Source organism: Haliotis rufescens, unplaced genomic scaffold (assembly GCF_023055435.1).
Source record: "Haliotis rufescens isolate VD_foot unplaced genomic scaffold, xgHalRufe1.0.p SCAF_2, whole genome shotgun sequence".
In the NCBI taxonomy this organism is placed as follows: Eukaryota; Metazoa; Mollusca; class Gastropoda; order Lepetellida; family Haliotidae; genus Haliotis; species Haliotis rufescens.
The window spans coordinates 66550662-66570878 of NW_025963890.1; the positions used below are offsets into that span (position 1 = coordinate 66550662).

At 41.2% G+C, this 20217-nt stretch overlaps 1 protein-coding gene across 8 annotated transcripts in view; it reads left to right on the plus strand.

Moving 5' to 3' along the window:
* LOC124134573 overlaps positions 1 to 20217 on the plus strand; it is a 45185-nt gene that overhangs the window by 5134 nt on the left and 19834 nt on the right. For all 8 annotated transcript variants that reach the window (XM_048400427.1, XM_048400430.1, XM_048400431.1 and 5 more), the window contains exons 2-17: positions 6589 to 6662; positions 8480 to 9027; positions 9283 to 9422; positions 9714 to 9818; positions 10525 to 10647; positions 11092 to 11183; positions 11334 to 11406; positions 11501 to 12271; positions 12559 to 12759; positions 13005 to 13208; positions 13815 to 13993; positions 15701 to 15759; positions 17041 to 17336; positions 18064 to 18185; positions 18494 to 18549; positions 19337 to 19503. In XM_048400427.1, coding sequence (XP_048256384.1) covers positions 6589 to 6662; positions 8480 to 9027; positions 9283 to 9422; positions 9714 to 9818; positions 10525 to 10647; positions 11092 to 11183; positions 11334 to 11406; positions 11501 to 12271; positions 12559 to 12759; positions 13005 to 13208; positions 13815 to 13993; positions 15701 to 15759; positions 17041 to 17336; positions 18064 to 18185; positions 18494 to 18549; positions 19337 to 19503 — 3210 coding nt within the window. The remainder of the gene's footprint in view (positions 1 to 6588; positions 6663 to 8479; positions 9028 to 9282; positions 9423 to 9713; positions 9819 to 10524; positions 10648 to 11091; positions 11184 to 11333; positions 11407 to 11500; positions 12272 to 12558; positions 12760 to 13004; positions 13209 to 13814; positions 13994 to 15700; positions 15760 to 17040; positions 17337 to 18063; positions 18186 to 18493; positions 18550 to 19336; positions 19504 to 20217) is intronic.

The following is a 20217-nucleotide window of genomic DNA, read 5'->3' on the forward strand; positions in this document are numbered from 1 at the left end:
ACAAAGCCACTAACATAAGATTAATGTACAAAGATAGCAATACAATGACGCGAAGCCGTTGGGGATAGGATAAATATACAACGATAAATTACAGCAAGACAGTAACTGTTATTTTTGTAGTGTTCCCTGTGCAATGGGTTTCTAATGCAAGTGATGCATGAATCTGCTAAATTTAACAAACATGTAACACAAATACGGTGACATCAAAGTATCAAAAGATAAATACTCAGTATAAATACATTGTGAGTTCCCTGTATGAGAAAGTACCAAGTATAAACAGAAACAAAAAGTGTTACCTTTGTGACAGCGCAGTTCTGTATGGTGTATGGTGTATGGTGTATTTTCAGTTTTCAATGCCAGACGCCCATACAACACATCAGTACATAAACAATTACAAACATAATAAAAACACATGGTATTGATATTGATGAAGTGGCTTATCTAGCTGCATTGCTTTAAATATGTAGTTTAATATATGTACAATTTTAAAGTAACATTTAGAAGAATAAGATTTACAAAAGACTCAATTGAAGGTTTATTATAATAATTAGGATGAAAATAGATTTGCCTAAGGTTATAAAGTCATGGCTTATGAACAAGAATTATATCGGATATAATATTTACATAATTTTTACAAAGCAGCTATGTGACACAACCTCAATTACACGTATGCGTCATCTTTCATTGTGAAGAATCAGGTTAGAATTGTCGTGAGAGGCGACCAACGGGATCGGGTGGTCAGGCTCGCTGACTTGATTGATGCAGGTCATCGTATCCCAGTGCTTATGATGTCAATCACTAGATTGTCTGGTTTAGACTCGAATACGGGCTGTGTGCGGCGTTAAATAACAAACAAAAACAAAACAAAACAAAACAAAACAAAACAAAACAAAACAAAACAACGAACGAACGAACGAACGAACGAACGAACGAACGAACGAACGAACGACAAATATAATGGCTTGCCCTGTAACAATTTTTATGTGCGAAACCTTTACAAGTAAAAATACCTCTGTGTCCGCCTTTACTGAATAGTGTCTTTTTAGTTTTCTAAATATACTAGTACCCGGACGCAGACTATACTACATCACTCAGGTACGCAGGTGCGCAGGTACGCAGAGCGCTCATTGGAGAGTCGGAAAACACGTTTTCAGCGTCCGGGTCATAAACACCACCACCCCTGTTCTTATGTTTTGAACTAAAGTGGTTCATGTCGACAATCTTGTGCTTATCATGACTTATTGTGCCTGTTCAGCGTCCGGGTCATAAACAACACCACCCATGTTCTTATGTTTTGAACTAAAGTGGTTCATGTCGACAAGCTCCAACATGAAGCTGATGCGTTGTGATATAACTGAGGAACATTTCAAACCCGAGTGACGACTGCTGTGCAAGCATTCCGGAAATTTCAAATTTAACATTATTAACATGAAATTTGCAAAGAACAGATCGAATTTCATATGACAAATTGTGCTTATCATGACTAATTGTCCCTGTTTTCTGTTGGAGACTCAAAGTATTGAACTTGGTTCAGAACATTCGTAAATGACCTTTTAAAAATTAAATATGATCAAATTCAAACTTCTCATGATATTTACAGAAGTTATAGTGAAATTTGACATCTGCATTTCCAATTAGAGATGTACAACAGTGGAAATAACATGTAAGATGTGACTCTCTCACCCCAGTGAGATCAGGAAGGGCATTAATCTATGGCATTAATTCATGAAAATCGAGTGCTCACTGATCCATTGACCGGGGTAATAATAGTGTAGCGCTATGAGCATCCACTCGGTGAATGGAATCTGGCGCATTATAAATGCACTTATTATTATTTTAATCTAACATGCTTTTGTTCTGTCAAAAGAAGACTGGTCATTCGGTAATGTTTTAGTTATCCAGAAAATCGTATGCTCACGTTACGTTTGCCCTTTATGTCCCGGATATAATTCATACAAGATTCTACTTCAATTCGGGACAGGTATAGCCATAGTGCCGGGCAAACAAAAGAAGTGTACACATGAAAATTTGACTTGACAAAAAAATATTACATCGTTATCAAAATGTACAGTCGCCGAAAATAATTATACTTAAAGTCCAAAACACAAGTATGGTGCACATATGAAATACATCACCATCTGATAATCATTTCTTGTTTGTTTCATATAGGCCTCCATCAAACATGGGTGTATGCTTTCTTTTGCCCGGCAGTTTACATGAGTTACATCCATTACATTATTCCAGCTATATAAAGGAGGTCTTGACCAGACAATTTAGGGATCGATATCATGAGCATCGATCTACGCAATTGGGAAACGATGACCTGCATCAACTAAGTCAGAGAAACTGATAACCCGATCCCGTTAGTCGCCTCTTGTGAGTGGTAGTGTTTCCAACATGGAGCCTGTTAGAACAACATATTTATTCCCCTTGAACAACTTGAACATAAACTCTCTGAGATTCAGTGTTGCGTGTATTACCTGTAGTTTTATAACCGCTAAATTGAATTTGAAACCGAACGCGCAGCATGAGAGTTGGCTTATAAAGTAGCTGTGCCGTACGCTTTCTTTCCTGTTATACATGCGGATGAAGCGTATTGTTGTCCAAAAATTGTTCAAGCACCAGTGAAGTGCCACTATTTCTTTAAAGGGTAGTATCGCTGTTCCCAAAATTGAAATCTACAACCCATTCAAATAAATAAAAGCGACTAACCTTATCGATAGTCAAAAGAAATCACAATTAACGAAACGCATGCAACTTCTCTCCATATCTTCGCGAACTCAAGTATATATTATATCATGGTAGAATGGATATAAACGTACTGTGTTTTCAATTGAGGGCTAGCTTATCTGTAGACTTATCCGTGCTAAATTGAATTTAGAACCGAACGCACAGCTAAACATTAAAAACGCAATACGCCTTTTCTCCTAAATCTGAGACAAACTGTTTTGTAGTTCCCGAGTTTCATCATAAGCTCAATATAATTTATCTATACTAGTCAACTAGTCAACAATGTTTGGACCGAGCCAATAAAACTGCTCCCCCTACAAATATTTTTAAAATGTTTTTTTTTACCTGGAAATAGCAAAATATCTTCACGTGTATACACAGACGCAATTCAAAATTAACATATCGAATTATATATAAAAAGTATGAATATTCCTAAAAAATAAGATAACCAATACAGATAATTGGAAGTCACAAAAATAGTTTTTATGTGGTAATTACATAATTTATAAACTCAGCCAATAATATTCTCTCAGCATAATCACGCCTGCATCTCTCTCCATTAGAGAAGCAGTCTCTTAATAACACTGGCCCTGCCTACCTCCAAGTGATGTTTCTCCTACCAGAAATCTCCGACCAAATCACCAACTTCTCTTGTCTGTACCAAAATACAGACTTAAGTCCTTCAGTGCTCAATCCTTCTCTTATGCAAATGCCTCACTATGTAACTGTCTTTCCGAAAGCCTGAAAGGGGCACTTTGTATCACAGTGTTTAATTTTGGACTCAAAACTTACCCCTTCGAACGCCAGAACTGAACCAGATACAAACAGTTGTCCTGAGGCATGTGTGAAATGTCAGCAGGTAGCACATTAGATTGGTTGGTTGGTTTGTTGTTTAACGCCGCACTCAGCAATATTCCAGCTATATGACGGCGGTCTGTAAATAATCAAGTCTGGACCAGACAATCCAGTGATTTATATCATGAGCATCGATCCACGCAATCGGGATCGATGACAAGCATCAACCAAGTCAGCGAGCACATCAGAGGTACCGAGCTCTGATTCGTATTCCCTAACATTAATTAATTCATACAAGCCTGTATTATTCTGCTACCCTTGGGTCCCTTGTATGTGTGACCCGTGAAGATTCCGGGGTAGAATAGGTCTTCAGCAACCCATGCTTGCTGTAAAAGGTGACTATGCTTGTCGTAAAAGGCGACTAACGGGATCGGGTTGTCAGGCTCGCTGACTTGGTTGATGCATGTCATCAATCCCAATTGCGTGGATCGATGCTCATGATATTAATCACTGGATTGTCTGGTCCAGACTCGATTATTTACAGACCGCGGTCATATAGCTGGAATATTGCCGAGTGCGGCGTTAAACAACAAACCAACCAACCAACCAACCCTTGTGTGTGTATGTTTTTATATTGTCTTAATGCCCCCTCTCCCCTGCAGTGTTTTATTGAACGATAGACAACGACCACGAGTCGTTTACTTCTTATATGATATATCAACATTATGTACAGCCTCTTTAAGAAATGTACAAGCTTAACAAATATTTACCCACTTTAATAATAATGACTCCCTAAATAGAATCCGACCTCGGCTATGTCGGACTAGTTCATTTTATGCACAGGTGGGTATTTCCCGTTCATTCTCACAATCCTCACGTCGATTACCTGCACCTCTCTCCCAATGACGATTGTCATATCTCTCCCGCCTTTGGATGCGATCGTTCGGCCATCGCGTTTATCTGTGTTTCTATGGGAACAATTCACTTGACACTCCCCTCCGAAAAATAATGTCGTCCATTACACGACGTCATCAAGATTCGAGCGCATGTTCGAATCTCCAGAAATGACGTCACGATAGGACAATATTTTATCGTGAAATAGACCACGTTTCATTGTTCTTTGCGATTTATCGTAGCTATCTTATATATATATATAGTAATAATTAAAAAGGTGGAGTAAGATTGAACACAGTTTTAATTTACTAGCGCTTTCAACTCGTATTACGTACGAGTCTCATCAGGCCATAACTGAATAACGGACATGAAGTAGTAACATATATACTAACGTATATATATATACAGGAGCTCGTTTAGTAGTTTAATTATAACTTGCCGTTTATAACTTATTTAAAATTTCACTTTCGTGTGCGAATATGCAGACATCTACGCGATCCACAGCATTATCCAATTGAGTGTAACAGAATAATACTTCAAACACGTTAAAAGATGACACGTATTTCTTTAATATCATACAACGGCCTACCTTTAGAATGCAGGGGTCCGTTCCACAAAGCTGTCTTAGCGCTAAAGTTGTCGTATCTCCCATACTTATACTTACTGTCATTGCGCTACGATCGCTTTGTGGAACGGGGCCTTGCACCACATAGTTTACAATGATGTCACAATACCCTATGACGAAATTTGTGGTACGTTTTGCAAGATCCACCAGCGAAACAATGCCATGTGACGTCAGCCTAGCAACAGGGCTGCTGGGGTAATCGGTGTGCATAAGCTCCTCTCAGTGATCTATCATCACTATGTGAGTTTTCAATAATTGTTAGTGAAACCTGTACCTGCAGTACATAAGCACGCGCTTTGATTTTATACATCTTTCTTACACACCTGAGAGTGAGAAACCCATTTGAAATAACTGGTATCAAACATATGTGTGAGATCGAATTCCAGGCCCGTGAGGCTACTCCATGATGATGACCTGGGCCCTGTTCCACAAAGCGATCGTAGCTCTAAGACGACCGTAACTCCCATACTTTAACATGGACTTATGACAGTCGTAGAATTACGATCGCTTTGTGGAACAGTGAGTGAGTGAGTGAGTATGGTTTTACGCCGCTTTTAGCAATATTCCAGCAATATCACGGCGGGGGACACCAGAAATGGGCTTCACACATTGTACCCATGTCGGGAATCGAACCCGGGTCTTCGGCGTGACGAGCCAACGCTTTAACCACTAGGCTACCCGACCGCCCCTTTGTGGAACAGAGCACAGAAGTCAGATTATGACGGAATACTTTCCTGATCGTTAGTCATTGTGAAGTTGCTCGTGCTTGAGTCGAATGTTCACCTACGTTGAACGTTATGGTTATAGTGTTACCTCCTGGATGCTACAACGACATACATGTCCCTTCCCTTCAACATTCGCTTCGAAGTCGAACACAAGTGAATTACATCACGCACACTTATACACTTCACAGTTTTGAATTCTCTTTCCTGTGATATTATCCGCTGTCATTTTAGGCAAAGCAGAATTATTGAAAGTGACCTCTGAAAATTAGGTACATCGTAAATCTCGACATTTGGGATACATTACCAAATCACCATTCACGGCGTTTATTATTTACTGTTTGTTTAAAAATCTGAACATCGGATATTTACTGGGGGAATTGAATTTCAAAAATAGGATATTAATGATCACGGTTAGATTTCTATACTTCTTTTCATCAAAGTACCATTGATAGTTATGAAACATCGCGAATAAGGCTAGGATCGTTTAGAATAATTTTAGAAAATATGCAAACACGAACGCCAAAGTGTACCTTCCGCCATTTGGATATTATTCCCCAAATCACATTTTACGTATGCCGGTTATGAGACGCATGTTACATCACGAATACTTCAAACTCAGCTGCGATACATACATCCCTGAATTCTTCATATATTTTAGAATTAAATGACAAATGGTCTGTGTCACCAATTCCAATACAATACAAATTATCTACAGATGTTGTACTCAAACGACGCATAACGAACACATCGAAATATATTGCCAGTTAGTATTTGTGCAGGGTTCTTATCTCTGTTATAATTACCTTCTATTTCATACAGGTTTTGGTCCAGTGACTGAATTCAAAGCTGGCTCTCAAGTGAAGGTGACTTGGCATCTGGCATATCCGCATCAGGTAATACATCTCAATTCAATGTCGAGCTCTTTATAACATTTATTACAGCTAAAATGGATAGAATTATCATTAAACCGCCCGCACGTTATCAGAAATGAGCGGGCCACTGTTACTTGATAATGCCCTCATATTGCTTGACGACGGGCCATTATCAAGCATAGGGTAGAGAAAATGACGTCACGTATTATAGTGACGTCATCTGGTTTGTTCTATGACGTTTCCATATTTGGAAAAGATCAGTGACATTCGTGTTGATTGCAGTAAATGTTTCAAAACCGATGTCGTTGTTTCTTTTTATTTGATAACAAATTCCATCCATTTTAGCTATAATAACGGTAACGCTCTTTTTCAGGGCATTATCATTTGCAGAAGCCCTCGGTCTTTTAACAGAAAACCTCGGGCTTCTGCAAATGATAATGCCCTGAAAAATACCGTTACCCTTATAACAGCCCCAAGGCTGACCTTGTCTAGGAGCCCTCGTACAATTGTCACGCCTTTATTTGAATTTCTTGTCTGCGTTAAAATTGTTCGTATCAAAACTATTGTGAATTATTTCCAAAAAGGTTTGTTTCCGAAAGCCGTGTTTCACAATGAGTGAGTGAGTGAGTGAGTTGGGTTTAACGCCGCTTTTAACACTATTCCAGTTATATCACGGCGTGTCAGCTTAATGTGGGAGGAAAGCCCGAAGTGGTGCAGGTCTAAGACGTTTACCACTTCGGTGAAACCCACGAGCACGGGTATGGTGCTGACAAACCTAGAATCATAATCGGGGCGAACCGGGATTCGAACCCACGATCATAGGTTTCTGGTGTGCCCAAGGGACGCAACTCTGCTCAGCGAATCGCGGCGCCTTAGACGACGGGGCCACCCGTGCCCCCGTTTCACAATGAACACGTTAAGTGCTTTATGAGAAACATGTTATGACTAATTACACATTTTCATAGAGTAATAATACATTTAAAAATCTGCAGCATGCTTCTATGATTGGCTTTATCTCCTTGTTGAGAAATTCATCGGTGGGTATGAGAGCCTGAGTGAGTAAACTTTTATGCCGCCTTTAACAATATTTCATAATCATCGCGGCTAGCTGACACCTCTCAAGTTGCAACCATGTGGGGAATCAGTGACATGACCGCAGTGTCCAAGTGAACGCTTTTACTACTAGACTACTCCCACCTCATCCCTCATCCCTGTTTATGTTTGGTTGGTATCAGGTGTACTTGGTGGCAATAATTTTGACTAGGAAGATTTGACAAAATATTTGATTAGCTAGGACTTAATTCGTTTCAAAAGCAAATATCTACGAACGCACATATTGAAGGGGAATCGGATAACAAAAAACTGTAATTAAAAAAAACGCAACCAATGACATCCTTAACCAGTGTGGGTAGCTTTTCCCGTTTTCAGCTAGATTTATAAAGAATCTTCATTGAACATGTTTGTTTTTTATCCGATAACGTAATGTTATATGAAAGGTCGCACATGTACAGGAAAATTAATTGACAACTATTTGTTGTGTAAAATCACCCAACGTCCGTCTCCTCCGATGACAAATGCCTTGTCCGAAGTACAGAAAATTCGGTTGTTGTCGGGGATCAAGAAATGTCGTCTTTTGCACAACTGTGTTCCCGTTTATATTTTTAGTCAATCACAATATCAGTCGCCTGAAACGCACTTATGGTTATCACTTGGGTTTCCTTCACTATCTCACTACTTGGCCACATTTTGCTGTGCCGGGGTTAGTGTTTTCTTGTTGAAGCTCTTACATGTAGGTTTCACCTACTTCCTATTATTAACTTGATCTTATTTGTTATCAGGGTGGATTTTACCTTCAAGTTCTGGACAAAAGTAACAGGGAGGTCGTTCGGTACCAACAGGATGGTGTGGTCATGTCGTCCCCTGGGAGTGTACCAGAGCCTACGGGAGAACCTGAAGGAGAACCAACAGCAGAGCCTGCAGGAGAACCAACAGCAGAGCCTGCAGGAGAACCAACAGCAGAGCCTGCAGGAGAACCAACAGCAGAGCCTGCAGGAGAACCAACAGCAGAGCCTGCAGGAGAACCAACGACAGAGCCTGCAGGAGAACCAACGACAGGGCCTGCAGGAGAGCCAACAGCAGAGCCTGCAGGAGAACCAACAGCAGAGCCTGCAGGAGAGCCAACAGCAGAGCCTGCAGGAGAACCAACAGCAGAGCCTGCAGGAGAACCAACAGCAGAGCCTGCAGGAGAACCAACAGCAGAGCCTGCAGGAGAGCCAACAGCAGAGCCTGCAGGAGAACCAACAGCAGAGCCTGCAGGAGAGCCAACAGCGGAGACAGGGACAAACACTGGAGGCACTGTCGACCTCATCGGATACAACGACACAACGTAATTCAAATTAAATTACAGACATTTGGAAAAAAACACAGAACATTTTGACATTGGGCCGGTTCTGAGAGGCTACCTCAGTATTATGACAGTTGTATGGGACATGTAAACTTCCCTGTAGCTCAGAGGCGGACATTGTCCTGAAATTATTCTGGTTTAATGAAAACACATAGATATGATGAAAATAAAAGTTAATTTTGGCACACTTAATTAATGAATGACATGGATATTAACAATTGTGACTTCTCCTTGCAGCATGGTGGAGTACACAATCACCCTCCCCGACATCGAGTGTGACGGCTGTACTCTTAGGATGATCAGACAGGCCCTGGAATGGGGATCGTGTGCCTCCCAGTATCTCTTCTGGAGCTGCGCCGACATAAACATCGTTAAAGGTATGCGGCAAGTAATTGTAGCATAACTATGACCATGCTTTCATGACTTATGTTTAATCGTACGATTGCGTCAACACTGAACATTTACTTTTCATTCATTCGTTTTTCTATCATTGAATGAATTTTTTTTAAATTTTTTTAAAATTCTTTCTTTAATTGGAATTGCTTTATCGAATCATTTTACTTGTGCTTGTAATATATTGAATTGTGGTTAAGATCCACTATATGATGTATCCTAATGATACATAGAAACTTTTGAAGTGCAAGGTGTATTTTCGGTATATTATACAGATAACAATACTGATCCGAAGACAAACTGCTCCGGGCAAGGAACATGGAAAGATGGCCTCTGTTCCTGTAACAATCTGTACAAGGGGGATCTCTGCCAGTACAAAGGTATGGAAGGGCTGATATGATATTGTAGCTTGGCGACTGTTTTCAATCATTTGGTTTATCAAGTAACAGTGAAGCACATATTGTAATGTACTTTACCAGGCCGGGTTCTTTTTCGACAATTCCAACATGCCAGTTACTTCAGTGATATTTTCTAAGTATGATGTAAGTGTTTGCTTCAAGGGAGTGATGGTATGAGAGTCGTGGGGTTGTAAATAAGGGTGCTGGTGCATGGCATTTTGTGTGTGTGTTTATTTGTGTGTGTGTGTGTGTGTGTGTGTGTGTGTGTGTGTGTGTGTGTGTGTGTGTGTGTGTGTGTGTGTGTGTGTGTGTGTGTGTGTGTGTGTGTGTATGGATCTCTCTCTCTCTCTGTGCGTGTGTGTTGTGGGGTGTGTGTGTGCGGATCTCTGTGTGTGTTGTGGTGTGTGTGTGTGTGTGTATGGTTGTGTGTGTTTGTGTGTGTGTGTGTGTGTGTGTGTGCGGATCTGTGTGTCTGTGTGTGCGGATCTCTGTGTGTGTTGTGATGTGTGGTTGTGTGTGTGGTTGTGTGTGTGTGTGTGGTTGTGTGTGTGTGTGTGTGTGTGTGGGGTGTGTGTGTGTGTGTGTGTGTGGTGTGTGTGTGTGTGTGTGTGTGTGTGTGTGTGTGTGTGTGTGTGTGTGTGTGTGTGTGTGTGTGTGTGTTTCTAACACGGTTTCACCATTCATTCAGATGACTGTGAAATAGACAGTGATTGTGGCGGACATGGACAATGTGAGGACACCCAGGCGACGTCCTACCCTCGCTTTCAGTGCTACTGTGACGTGGGATGGTTCGGCAAGAACTGTCAGCAGGGTAAGTACATGTCCATCTGCCCATAGATATTGAGAAGAACATTCCAAGATAAACTATCGTAAACTTATATATTTATATGATATGAGGGGTCATTCTAAAGTGTTCATCGTATTAGGTCTTTGACGGCAAAGACAATCAAACAACTCTCCCTTTTTAGTTTCAATCGAGATATCAACTATTTGCATTTATTAAACGAATCGACAGGGTTTCATTCCATCGACAATGCGTATGTCATGTTGGAGTGACGTTTGTACCTGCAAAGTTCATTGGAAATGAGACATCCACATATATCTGGAAAATGAACATATTCGGTCATCGATCAATCGTGTCAAAATAATGTGTAACTTGCTTCCAGCTGGAAAAAACCCCATAGCATATGCTTGTTATTGCAAGACATGTACGAAGATAAGTTTGCATTTGTATTTAACCCCTATCTATTTCTAGAGTCCAAGGTGACCACGACGAATATTGACTACAGTCAGTACGAGATGAGAACCTTGAGCCCTGAGTATGAACTGTACTACAGAGAAATAACGGTAGAGTGATTATGAGACTGGTACCTTACTGTAAATGTTATCATTCGCATTTCGGGTTTTCGTAATGATTCATTGTTTTCAATTGATCAAGTACACTCGTTAGAGGAATTGTACTACTGCATTGAAACTGAATGTTTCACTACCTTCCAGGCTGAACAAGAACTGGAGGTTGTGATGAAAGTGAAGAGCACTACCTGGGTAGGCATTGGATGGAAACCTACAGGTAAGACAGCAACACAAAGACGGACGGACGAATGGATGGATGGATGGATGGATAGATGGATGGATGGATAGATAGTGAAGGTTTTCTTATTCAGATTTCAGATCAGGATGTCAGTCGTTCCCGAACTTTCCTGGTGCACAACCAAACACAAATGCAGAGCCAGAATCTGAAGCAGAGCCGGAATCAACATCTGAACCAGAACATGAAGCAGAACCCGAATCTACATCTGAACCAGAACATGAAGCAGAACCCGAATCTACATCTGAACCAGAACATGAAGCAGAGCCGGAATCAACATCTGAACCAGAACATGAAGCAGAACCCGAATCTACATCTGAACCAGAACATAACGCAGAGCCGGAATCAACATCTGAACCAGAACATGAAGCAGAACCCGAATCTACATCTGAACCAGAACATAACGCAGAGCCGGAATCAACATCTGAACCAGAACATGAAGCAGAACCCGAATCTACATCTGAACCAGAACATAACGCAGAGCCGGAATCAACATCTGAACCAGAACAGGAACCAGAGCCGGAATCTACATCTGAACCAGAACATGAAGCAGAACCCGAATCAACATCTGAACCAGAACATGAAGCAGAACCCGAATCTACATCTGAACCGGAACAGGAACCAGAGCCGGAATCTACATCCGGTTTGGCATTGCCATCATGTACCATAAGAGCTTCCTCTTTTACAGGTGGCACACCAAATCCCGAACCCAGTGCAGAAGGCGAACCAAGTGCAGAAGTCGAACCCAGCGCAGAAGCCGAACCCAGGCCCGAGGGCGAACCTACTCCAGAAAGTGAAACTAGGCCTGGAGTTTCAGGCGTTGTAACTCGCGGAAACAAGGAAGGTTGTAAGTATCGTGCTTATGGGGATTCATTAAGTTTTATAACTTCTATACGGTTTTATAAACTCTTATTCCATGGAATGACACTGTGTGATTTCATAGGTGAGTGACGTGCTATACGCAGCTTTACACCTTTCTTCAGTTGTGATAACGCGTCTATGACAATAAGCAGGTTATGGGACATTACAGGTTATTGTGATTCTTTTCGATTTGGAATGTCTCCTCTTCAACAAACATATTTCAAGATTCGCGAAACTTCAGATAAATAACAGGAGGTATTTCTGATCATCCAGCCCGCACACACCCTATGGACTGCACGGATATGGTGATCGGGTCTGCCCGGGGGATGAGGAGCAGGGTGGGAGATTATTACACCAGGGACAGGTCCACCCCTCAACATGATGACTTCTATGGTGGAAATAACAGTCTCACAGCTGCTCTCGGCTTTGAGGAGAACGGTTATACTGTTATCCTGTTCAGGAAGAAACTCACTGGTGGGTATATATATGCAGTGTCAATGCATCAGTTGATGTACAAAGTATTATATTATCCATTGGTATAAGACAAAAGAAGATTTGATCCTGGAACTGAGAATGAACTCCAGTCAGAGGGTTGTCGTCCGTACCCCCGATAGAACTTCACCATACTGGAATAGTAACTTTGTAGAATTTTCATTGATAAACATATTTTTTGCGTTCAGTCAGCAAGATTTCAGAACATAGCTTGTTTTCAATTTCAGCCACCGAGAGGACTGACTACAGTATTGACGAGGTCCCTATGTCTGTGATCTGGGCAAGAGGGCAAGACAGCGGGATGTATGTGCACATCCCGAGATCGGGGCTCGAAGCTGGAAAGGCTGCGAATCCAAAGTACTACAATGAAGATGAGCTGAAGTATCATGGTCACAGGCCGAACAGGGGCGCTGCAACTATAAACTTCAGAGGTTTTTACATGTTCTGATCTTTTGAAACGGTTTTGTGTTTGAAATACAATGTTTTACGTCATTGTCAGGCCTCCATGCTTATGAAAGGCAATACCGATACTGAAGTTTGTTTAATTGTTGTTTAACGCCGCAACATTCCAGCTATACGACGGCGGTCTGTTGATAATCGAGTCTGGACCAGACAATCCGATGACTCACACCAGAGCATCGATATACGTAATCGGGATACGATGACATGTATCATCCAAGTCAGTGAGCCTGACCATCCGTTCCCCTTAGTCGCCTCTTACGACAAGGATGGGTTGCTGAAGACCAACATTACCGAAGTAAACATTTCCCAGTGGTTTCAGTGGTTACCTTAAATACACATTTCAACTGTTTGACTGTCTGTAAACATATGTTCGAAATATTGACATAATATATGTCATCATAGACATACTATGAGGTCAGGTCCTTTTTTGCGGAATGAAAAGTTAACAGGTAGTTTTTCGTTACGTAATATAGCTTTTATGCAGGGCTTTCTAATAGCGATTATCTGTCTTTTTGGTTGATATTTTAACAATTGAATGTTGAACAGGAAATAACGTTATGATCGCATATTTCCAGAGAAGACAAAACTTCCAACGGGATGTACCGGTCAATGGCCAGCCACGTGCAACGACTGCCCCTACCAGGTGACCTGGGTCGTGGACGTGGCCAATGACATGGTCAACTTCACCATCACCGCCAGGCTGAACGGGGCGAGGAGATGGATAGGGCTTGGATTCTCACCTAATGGGAGAATGGTTGGTAATTTCCAAACATGATGTTTTCGCCATACAAAGGGAATGATTATAAGCTACAGAAGAATAAATAACCTACATCAGGTCGGAAAGAAAACCAAAATTTTGCCTAAATTGTGTACGACTTAATTTGCAAACCATCAAGAAGTCAAGTCAATAAATTAGCATTTCAATGCACAATGCTTAGTAGTGAACTAGGCAGATAGTATTGTTTCGCCCACATGTTTTTTGCCGAAGGTAGTCGACAGCCTTGTTGTGAACATCAACCGTTTCACAGATGTTTGTCGTCAACGTAGCCGATATTAACCGTACAAATAAGGGATTAAACTCAAGTTTCCCGTTTTGACACAAGTTATACGGTGTTTCCGACCGATGTTTACGTTTTGCTTTCTTACTGATAATTAGTCCGTTCAGATGCTTTGTCGTCCGTGTGTAGTGGGGTACTTGTATGCTACTGCATGTTATAATAGCCATCTCCATCCAATGTTATCATAAATATGTAAATCATGATGTTTACACAACACAAGGTGGGATGAATGTACAACGATAACAACATGATGACAATGCCAATGATATAGGATTAGTGTACAAAGATAACAAAATAATAACGAAGCCGATGGGAAAGGATTAAGGCCTGCCCTCATCTGGCCTACACCTCATATCGCCTACACTACTATCAAAACACATTTATGGATGAGTGCACATCACACTTGTACCCTTATCCCTTAAGTAAAATGAACTCTTCCAACAAGATAACAAAGAATGTAAATGACTGATGAATGGTGGAGATGAGGTGATCCTGTTAACATTGTGAAAGCTATTTCGTTGATGAAAGTAAAGAGTGAGTGAGTGAGTATGGTTTTACGCCGCTTTTAGCAATATTCCAGCAATATCACGGCGGGGGACACCAGAAATGGGCTTCACACATTGTACCCATGTCGGGAATCGAACCCGGGTCTTCGGCGTGACGAGCGAACGCTTTAACCACTAGGCTACCCGACCGCCCCGATGAAAGTAAAGAGAAACAATAGCACTTACTAAGGTATATATATATACATTATTTTGGAGATGAGTAGACCTGTTAAAATGCTCAGATTGGATTATATCAGGTAAGGTAATGTATACACACTTACAAAACTTTTGAGATGAGTAGACCTGTTAAATGATCAAAGCGGATTATAACAGTAATCCTGTATAAACAGTCAAAACAAGCTCAAGGACCAGTACCACTATGAAAACATGTACTCAGGTCATTAATTCATATTAATGAATGAAATCATTAATGGGTTAATGGACAGTACCATTCTACACAACAGGGGTGTGGAAGTAACCATTTGTATTTAGTGAAGGCTATATGAGGTGTAGGCGATATAAGGTGTAGGCCAGATGAGGGCATGCCAGGATTAAGATAGCATTGTTATGACGAAGCCAATAAGATTAACAGGAAAGGATTAATTAATTATACCGGAGGTGTAGTGCTGACAAGGATCTGGCTATAGTGACACAAGCAATAAGGTAGTCACGATGTCCTTTGTGGTAGATGATATGAATGAAAGAAGTTACTATCCATAAAAAGTGTCATGTATTCATGTTCTACCAGCTTCTAAATGCTTCTATCAAAGCCTTCACCAAAGTGTTGTGCACGGCATTATTTGTTATTGAGCTGCGTATTATTATTATTTTTCATTTATATTCTTCTTTACATTTTAGTCTTCTTCCGACGCTGTGATCGGATGGGTGGATGGTTCCGATTTTCACATTTCTGATAGGTAGGTAACTATGAGCCGATACTTCGGATTCAGAAGTCCTGGTTAATTTAGATGATAGGAACTACCGGTTATTGGGATCATTCTAAGATTCTTCTTTTTATGCGAGACCGCCTCCGTGGTCTAGTGGTAGAGCGTCCGCCCGGAGAGCGGAAGGTCCGGGGCTCGATCCCCGGTCGCGTCATATCAAAAGACGTTAAAAGATGGTACTTGTTGTTACCCTGACTGGCGCTCGGCATTAAGGGGCTAAAACAAGGACTGGTCGGCTCGGAGTCAGTATACTGTGTCTGAGTGGGGTATTCATGTTAAACTGTGGCATGGTATCTCAGTGTGCTAGCACTATAAATCGGCATCAGTCCGGACTAGTACAAGCAGCCACACACACACACGTGCATGCACGTCGCTATATAAGTGCAATCATCATGGACGCGACGTTAAACCCCATTTCATCTCACCTCTTTTTATGCGATCCTCAGAAACCGTATCAGTTATGCTTGTCGTAAGAGGCGACATAACGGATCGGGCGATCAGGCTCGGTGATTGGTCATGCCCAACGTTGAGACACGTTGTTCAGTTCACTAGTTTCTCTTGTCGAGAGGCTCCCATCATATAACTTGAATACTGATGAATTCGGGGTAAAACAACGAACAAACATCTAACAATTGTTTGGAGGTGATAAGCTGTATGCTGATTCGAATCGCAGTCCACAAACACGTCCTTCTTGTAATAATCTCTATATATTTCAGTAACCATACACACGCAAACAATTTCTCCTACAGTAACAAGTTCTCTTCTGGTTGCCGTGGGGCACGGGTGGCCAAGTCGTCTAAGGCGCCGCGATTCGCTGTGCAGAGTTGCGTCCGTTGGGCACGTCAGAAACCTATGATTGTGGGTTCGAATTCCGGTTCGCCCCGATTATGTTTCTAGGTTTGTCAGGACCAAACCCGTGCTCGTGGGTTTCACCGAAGTGGTAAACGTCTGAGACCTGCATCACTTCGGGCTTTCCTCCCACATTAAGCTGACACGCCGCGATATAACTGGAATATTGTTAAAAACGGCGTTAAACCCAACTCACTCACTCTGGTTGCCGTAATGAGGTAATTTACTCTGAATAATATGATGTATTCAACTGTATGAATAAATGAACAGTTATGTAATATTATATCTTCTTGAACACACTCATCGGATATGAATGAAGACTGTTTTGGTAAAACCGCAAAAAAATACAGAATGTTGTTTGATAAAATCTGATCTTATATAAGCATTAACAAACATTATTTTCAGGTTCATCACAGGATACAGTCCCCCACAAATTGACACAGTGGATAACTTAGTGGATAAATCAGGACAACTCACCAATGGAGTGACTGAGATAAAGTTCTCCCGTAAAAGAAATACCAGTCAGCCTCAGGACTTCACCTTCACCGATGCCGACACCGGGTGTCCGTTCTTGTTGTTTCCAGTGGGCGGGGCATATGACTCATCAAGTCTGGCCATCTCCCAACACGCAACCACGCCCCAGGTGTCCGCTCAGAGAATATGCTTCAGCAGCACCTGTGCAAGTTCTGGTGGTAATGGCGGTATGACTAAAAGTTAATTTTTCATTCATTGAAGTAAATACTATGTTGCTCTGAGAAGCAAGTTATTCCATGGGTAAAACGTTTACATTCTGCTGGAATTTATTTGAGTACAAAAAACTATAATCTATGGTCATATTTCGAGGATTTGCATTCAGTAGGTCCTCCATTACCCTTGGTTATATCCGACCGCCAATCAGTGTATTCGCTATGTTTAACCAACGAATCAAGCTGGTCTGGTCAAGAGAGAGGGAAGCAAGTCTGTGCTCAGACTAGTGAGTGCTCAGATGACACAATATTTCTTGTGCAACTCGTGCCTCCAAGCCATCACCCAATTACTCTGCAACGGTAGGGCTTCGCACAAAATTCATCCACGGAATCTGACTTCCATGAGTTATACACGGCTTCATTCACTATTTAAAAACAGGGCGACCGGGTAGCCGAAGACCCGGGTTCGATACCCCTGGTAACAATGTTTGATGCCCATTTCTGGTGTCCCCCGCCGTGATATTGCTGGAATATTGCTAAAAGCGGCATAGAAACCATACTCAATCATTAAATAAATAAATAGGAATGACTACTACACAGCATATCGCCGTATGTATTCGGGTGATGGGCAACGTAGGGAAGTACTGACGTTCCTTACATGTGGTTACCCATTTGTAAATGGTATATCATTTCGAGAGATAGTAATAACGTTCATTGAGAACAAATTCCTTATTCACCACAGCTCCTCAACCATCACTGAAGTACGTTGCCTCACTGCGGTTTTTAAATCTCCAGTATTCACCCCAATATGCCAACAAGTCGTCGGATGCATTTAGGAACCTGAAGGGGCTTTTGGAAAGAGAGGTAACGAAATTCGATTTTGTTCTGCTCTGTTTTCTGAAAACATTGCTCTTTCTAAACTATAATACACTTTTGGTAGTAAATGACTATTAAGACACGGAGTAAAGCGAACACCTGGTATCATCACTATTTAATAGTGATTCATAAAGACATGCTCATGATACAGTCGGAATTGTACAATCGACTCTGCAGAGATTTCTATTGGATATGGAAAGGGTTTTGTCGCTTTATATATAATTATAGTATTTGAACGCCACTAAAATATCTACCATATGTATTGCTACTTACCCTGAGATCTCTATTACTTTCAGATGAGCAAGCTTTCCAAACCTGGAACTATTGACACCATTGAAGTTGTGAATATAAGGTATGTAGATAACATGTCAGTAAATGCGCCATACATGTACCTGTCACCAAATTAGTGCAGTAAGATGATTATAAAAGTTTATTTCAAACAATATTTTTAGAACAAGTGATCAGTACACAACGAAGTCATTAAAACACTTTGTTTGTTTCAATATATCTTCAATTTTAATATGGGATGGTGGGGTCGCCTCGTGGTTAAAGCGTTCGCTCGTCACGCTGAAGACACGAGTTCGATTCCCCACATGGGTACAATGTGAGAAGCCCATTACTGGTGTCCCCCACATCGATAACCCTGGCATTTGGCTGAAACGGCGTACTCACTCACTCACTCACTAAATGTTAATATACTGTTTGATTAACGTCCACACAACTAAGTCTTGTATTGATGTTATCTTTGAGATATCGGACAGCACAGGTTTCCACTGCAAGTAACCCTGCTTGTTGTAAGATCTGACTTATGATGACCCGATTGTGTGCCAGTGTACCCCGTGGATTGTTGCTCATACTGTCAACCACTGGTTTACCTGGCATAGACTTGAGTATGCCGTAAGGCAGTGATATACCGTAGGCAGCACCGTACACAACATCCAATCAACCACAGGAAGTGGTAATACTGAAGCTCAAGAAAAGAGTCCCATCTTTAATGTGAACTTGTTTTCGAACTACTAAACTACATAAGCAAAGAAAGCCCATATATGGTACACTAGTAATGCATGTTTAAATATTGGAGTCCAATACAAAACATTTCACTAATAATGATAATAACCAATTATTAATTTCCTAACCAGATCGGGAAGCGTCATTGCTGACTTTCAAGTATCGTCCAATACAACTAACGAAGAGACCTTAAAAGGCGATACAGAGACGCTCTTCAAGTCTATTCAGGCCAATGGCAGAGTTGGTGACTACGCTGTGGACCCTGCCTATCTAATAGTTGAGAATGCCGATCAAGAAGGTGAGTATTATAAGTAATGTAAGTGCTGTACTGATTCCATTGATTATACGAAAAAAAGAGAACTATATATTTCCTTGACTGTGACGATCCAAAAAGTGTTTCTTTTGTCAGATAAGGAAATACAGTAACAGTGATTCGCAATGGCAGCTGTGTAGATTTGGGGATTTGTTGCTTCAATTTGTTTCGTGTGACACAGGTGATTCTATGAGACACTGTTATGTTATTTTAGGGACGCTTTGAACACTATTTTGCGGCGTGTCAGCTTGTTGCAGAAATAATAGATTCACCCAATCTCATTAAAATCAGATCTTAGTTCTCGCTACTGCTAAACAAAGATCGGAGGACATCCGATTAGGGGTCACGTCTGAACGACCTTCTTCCGACCAATCAGAGCGTCGCTTACCAGATCAAAGTGACAGTCGGAAGCGTAGTCGCCAATTTTAAATTTGTGCCGTAAAGCACGAGAAACCTGTCTTCTGATTGACTAATGTCGACTTCCAGTCAGACATTCCTTTGGTCTGTCAAAGTTCGCGAAAGGTCGTTTTGACGTGACCCGTAATGGGGTGTCCTCAGATCTTTGTTGAGCGGTAGCGAGAACTAAGATCTGATTTTAATGTGATTGAGATTCACCCTCTTCAACATTATCAGTTTGTCAGCATCATACCCTTGCTGGTGGGTTTTACTTTGTGCATTTGTTTCCGCAGTCTGAGAACG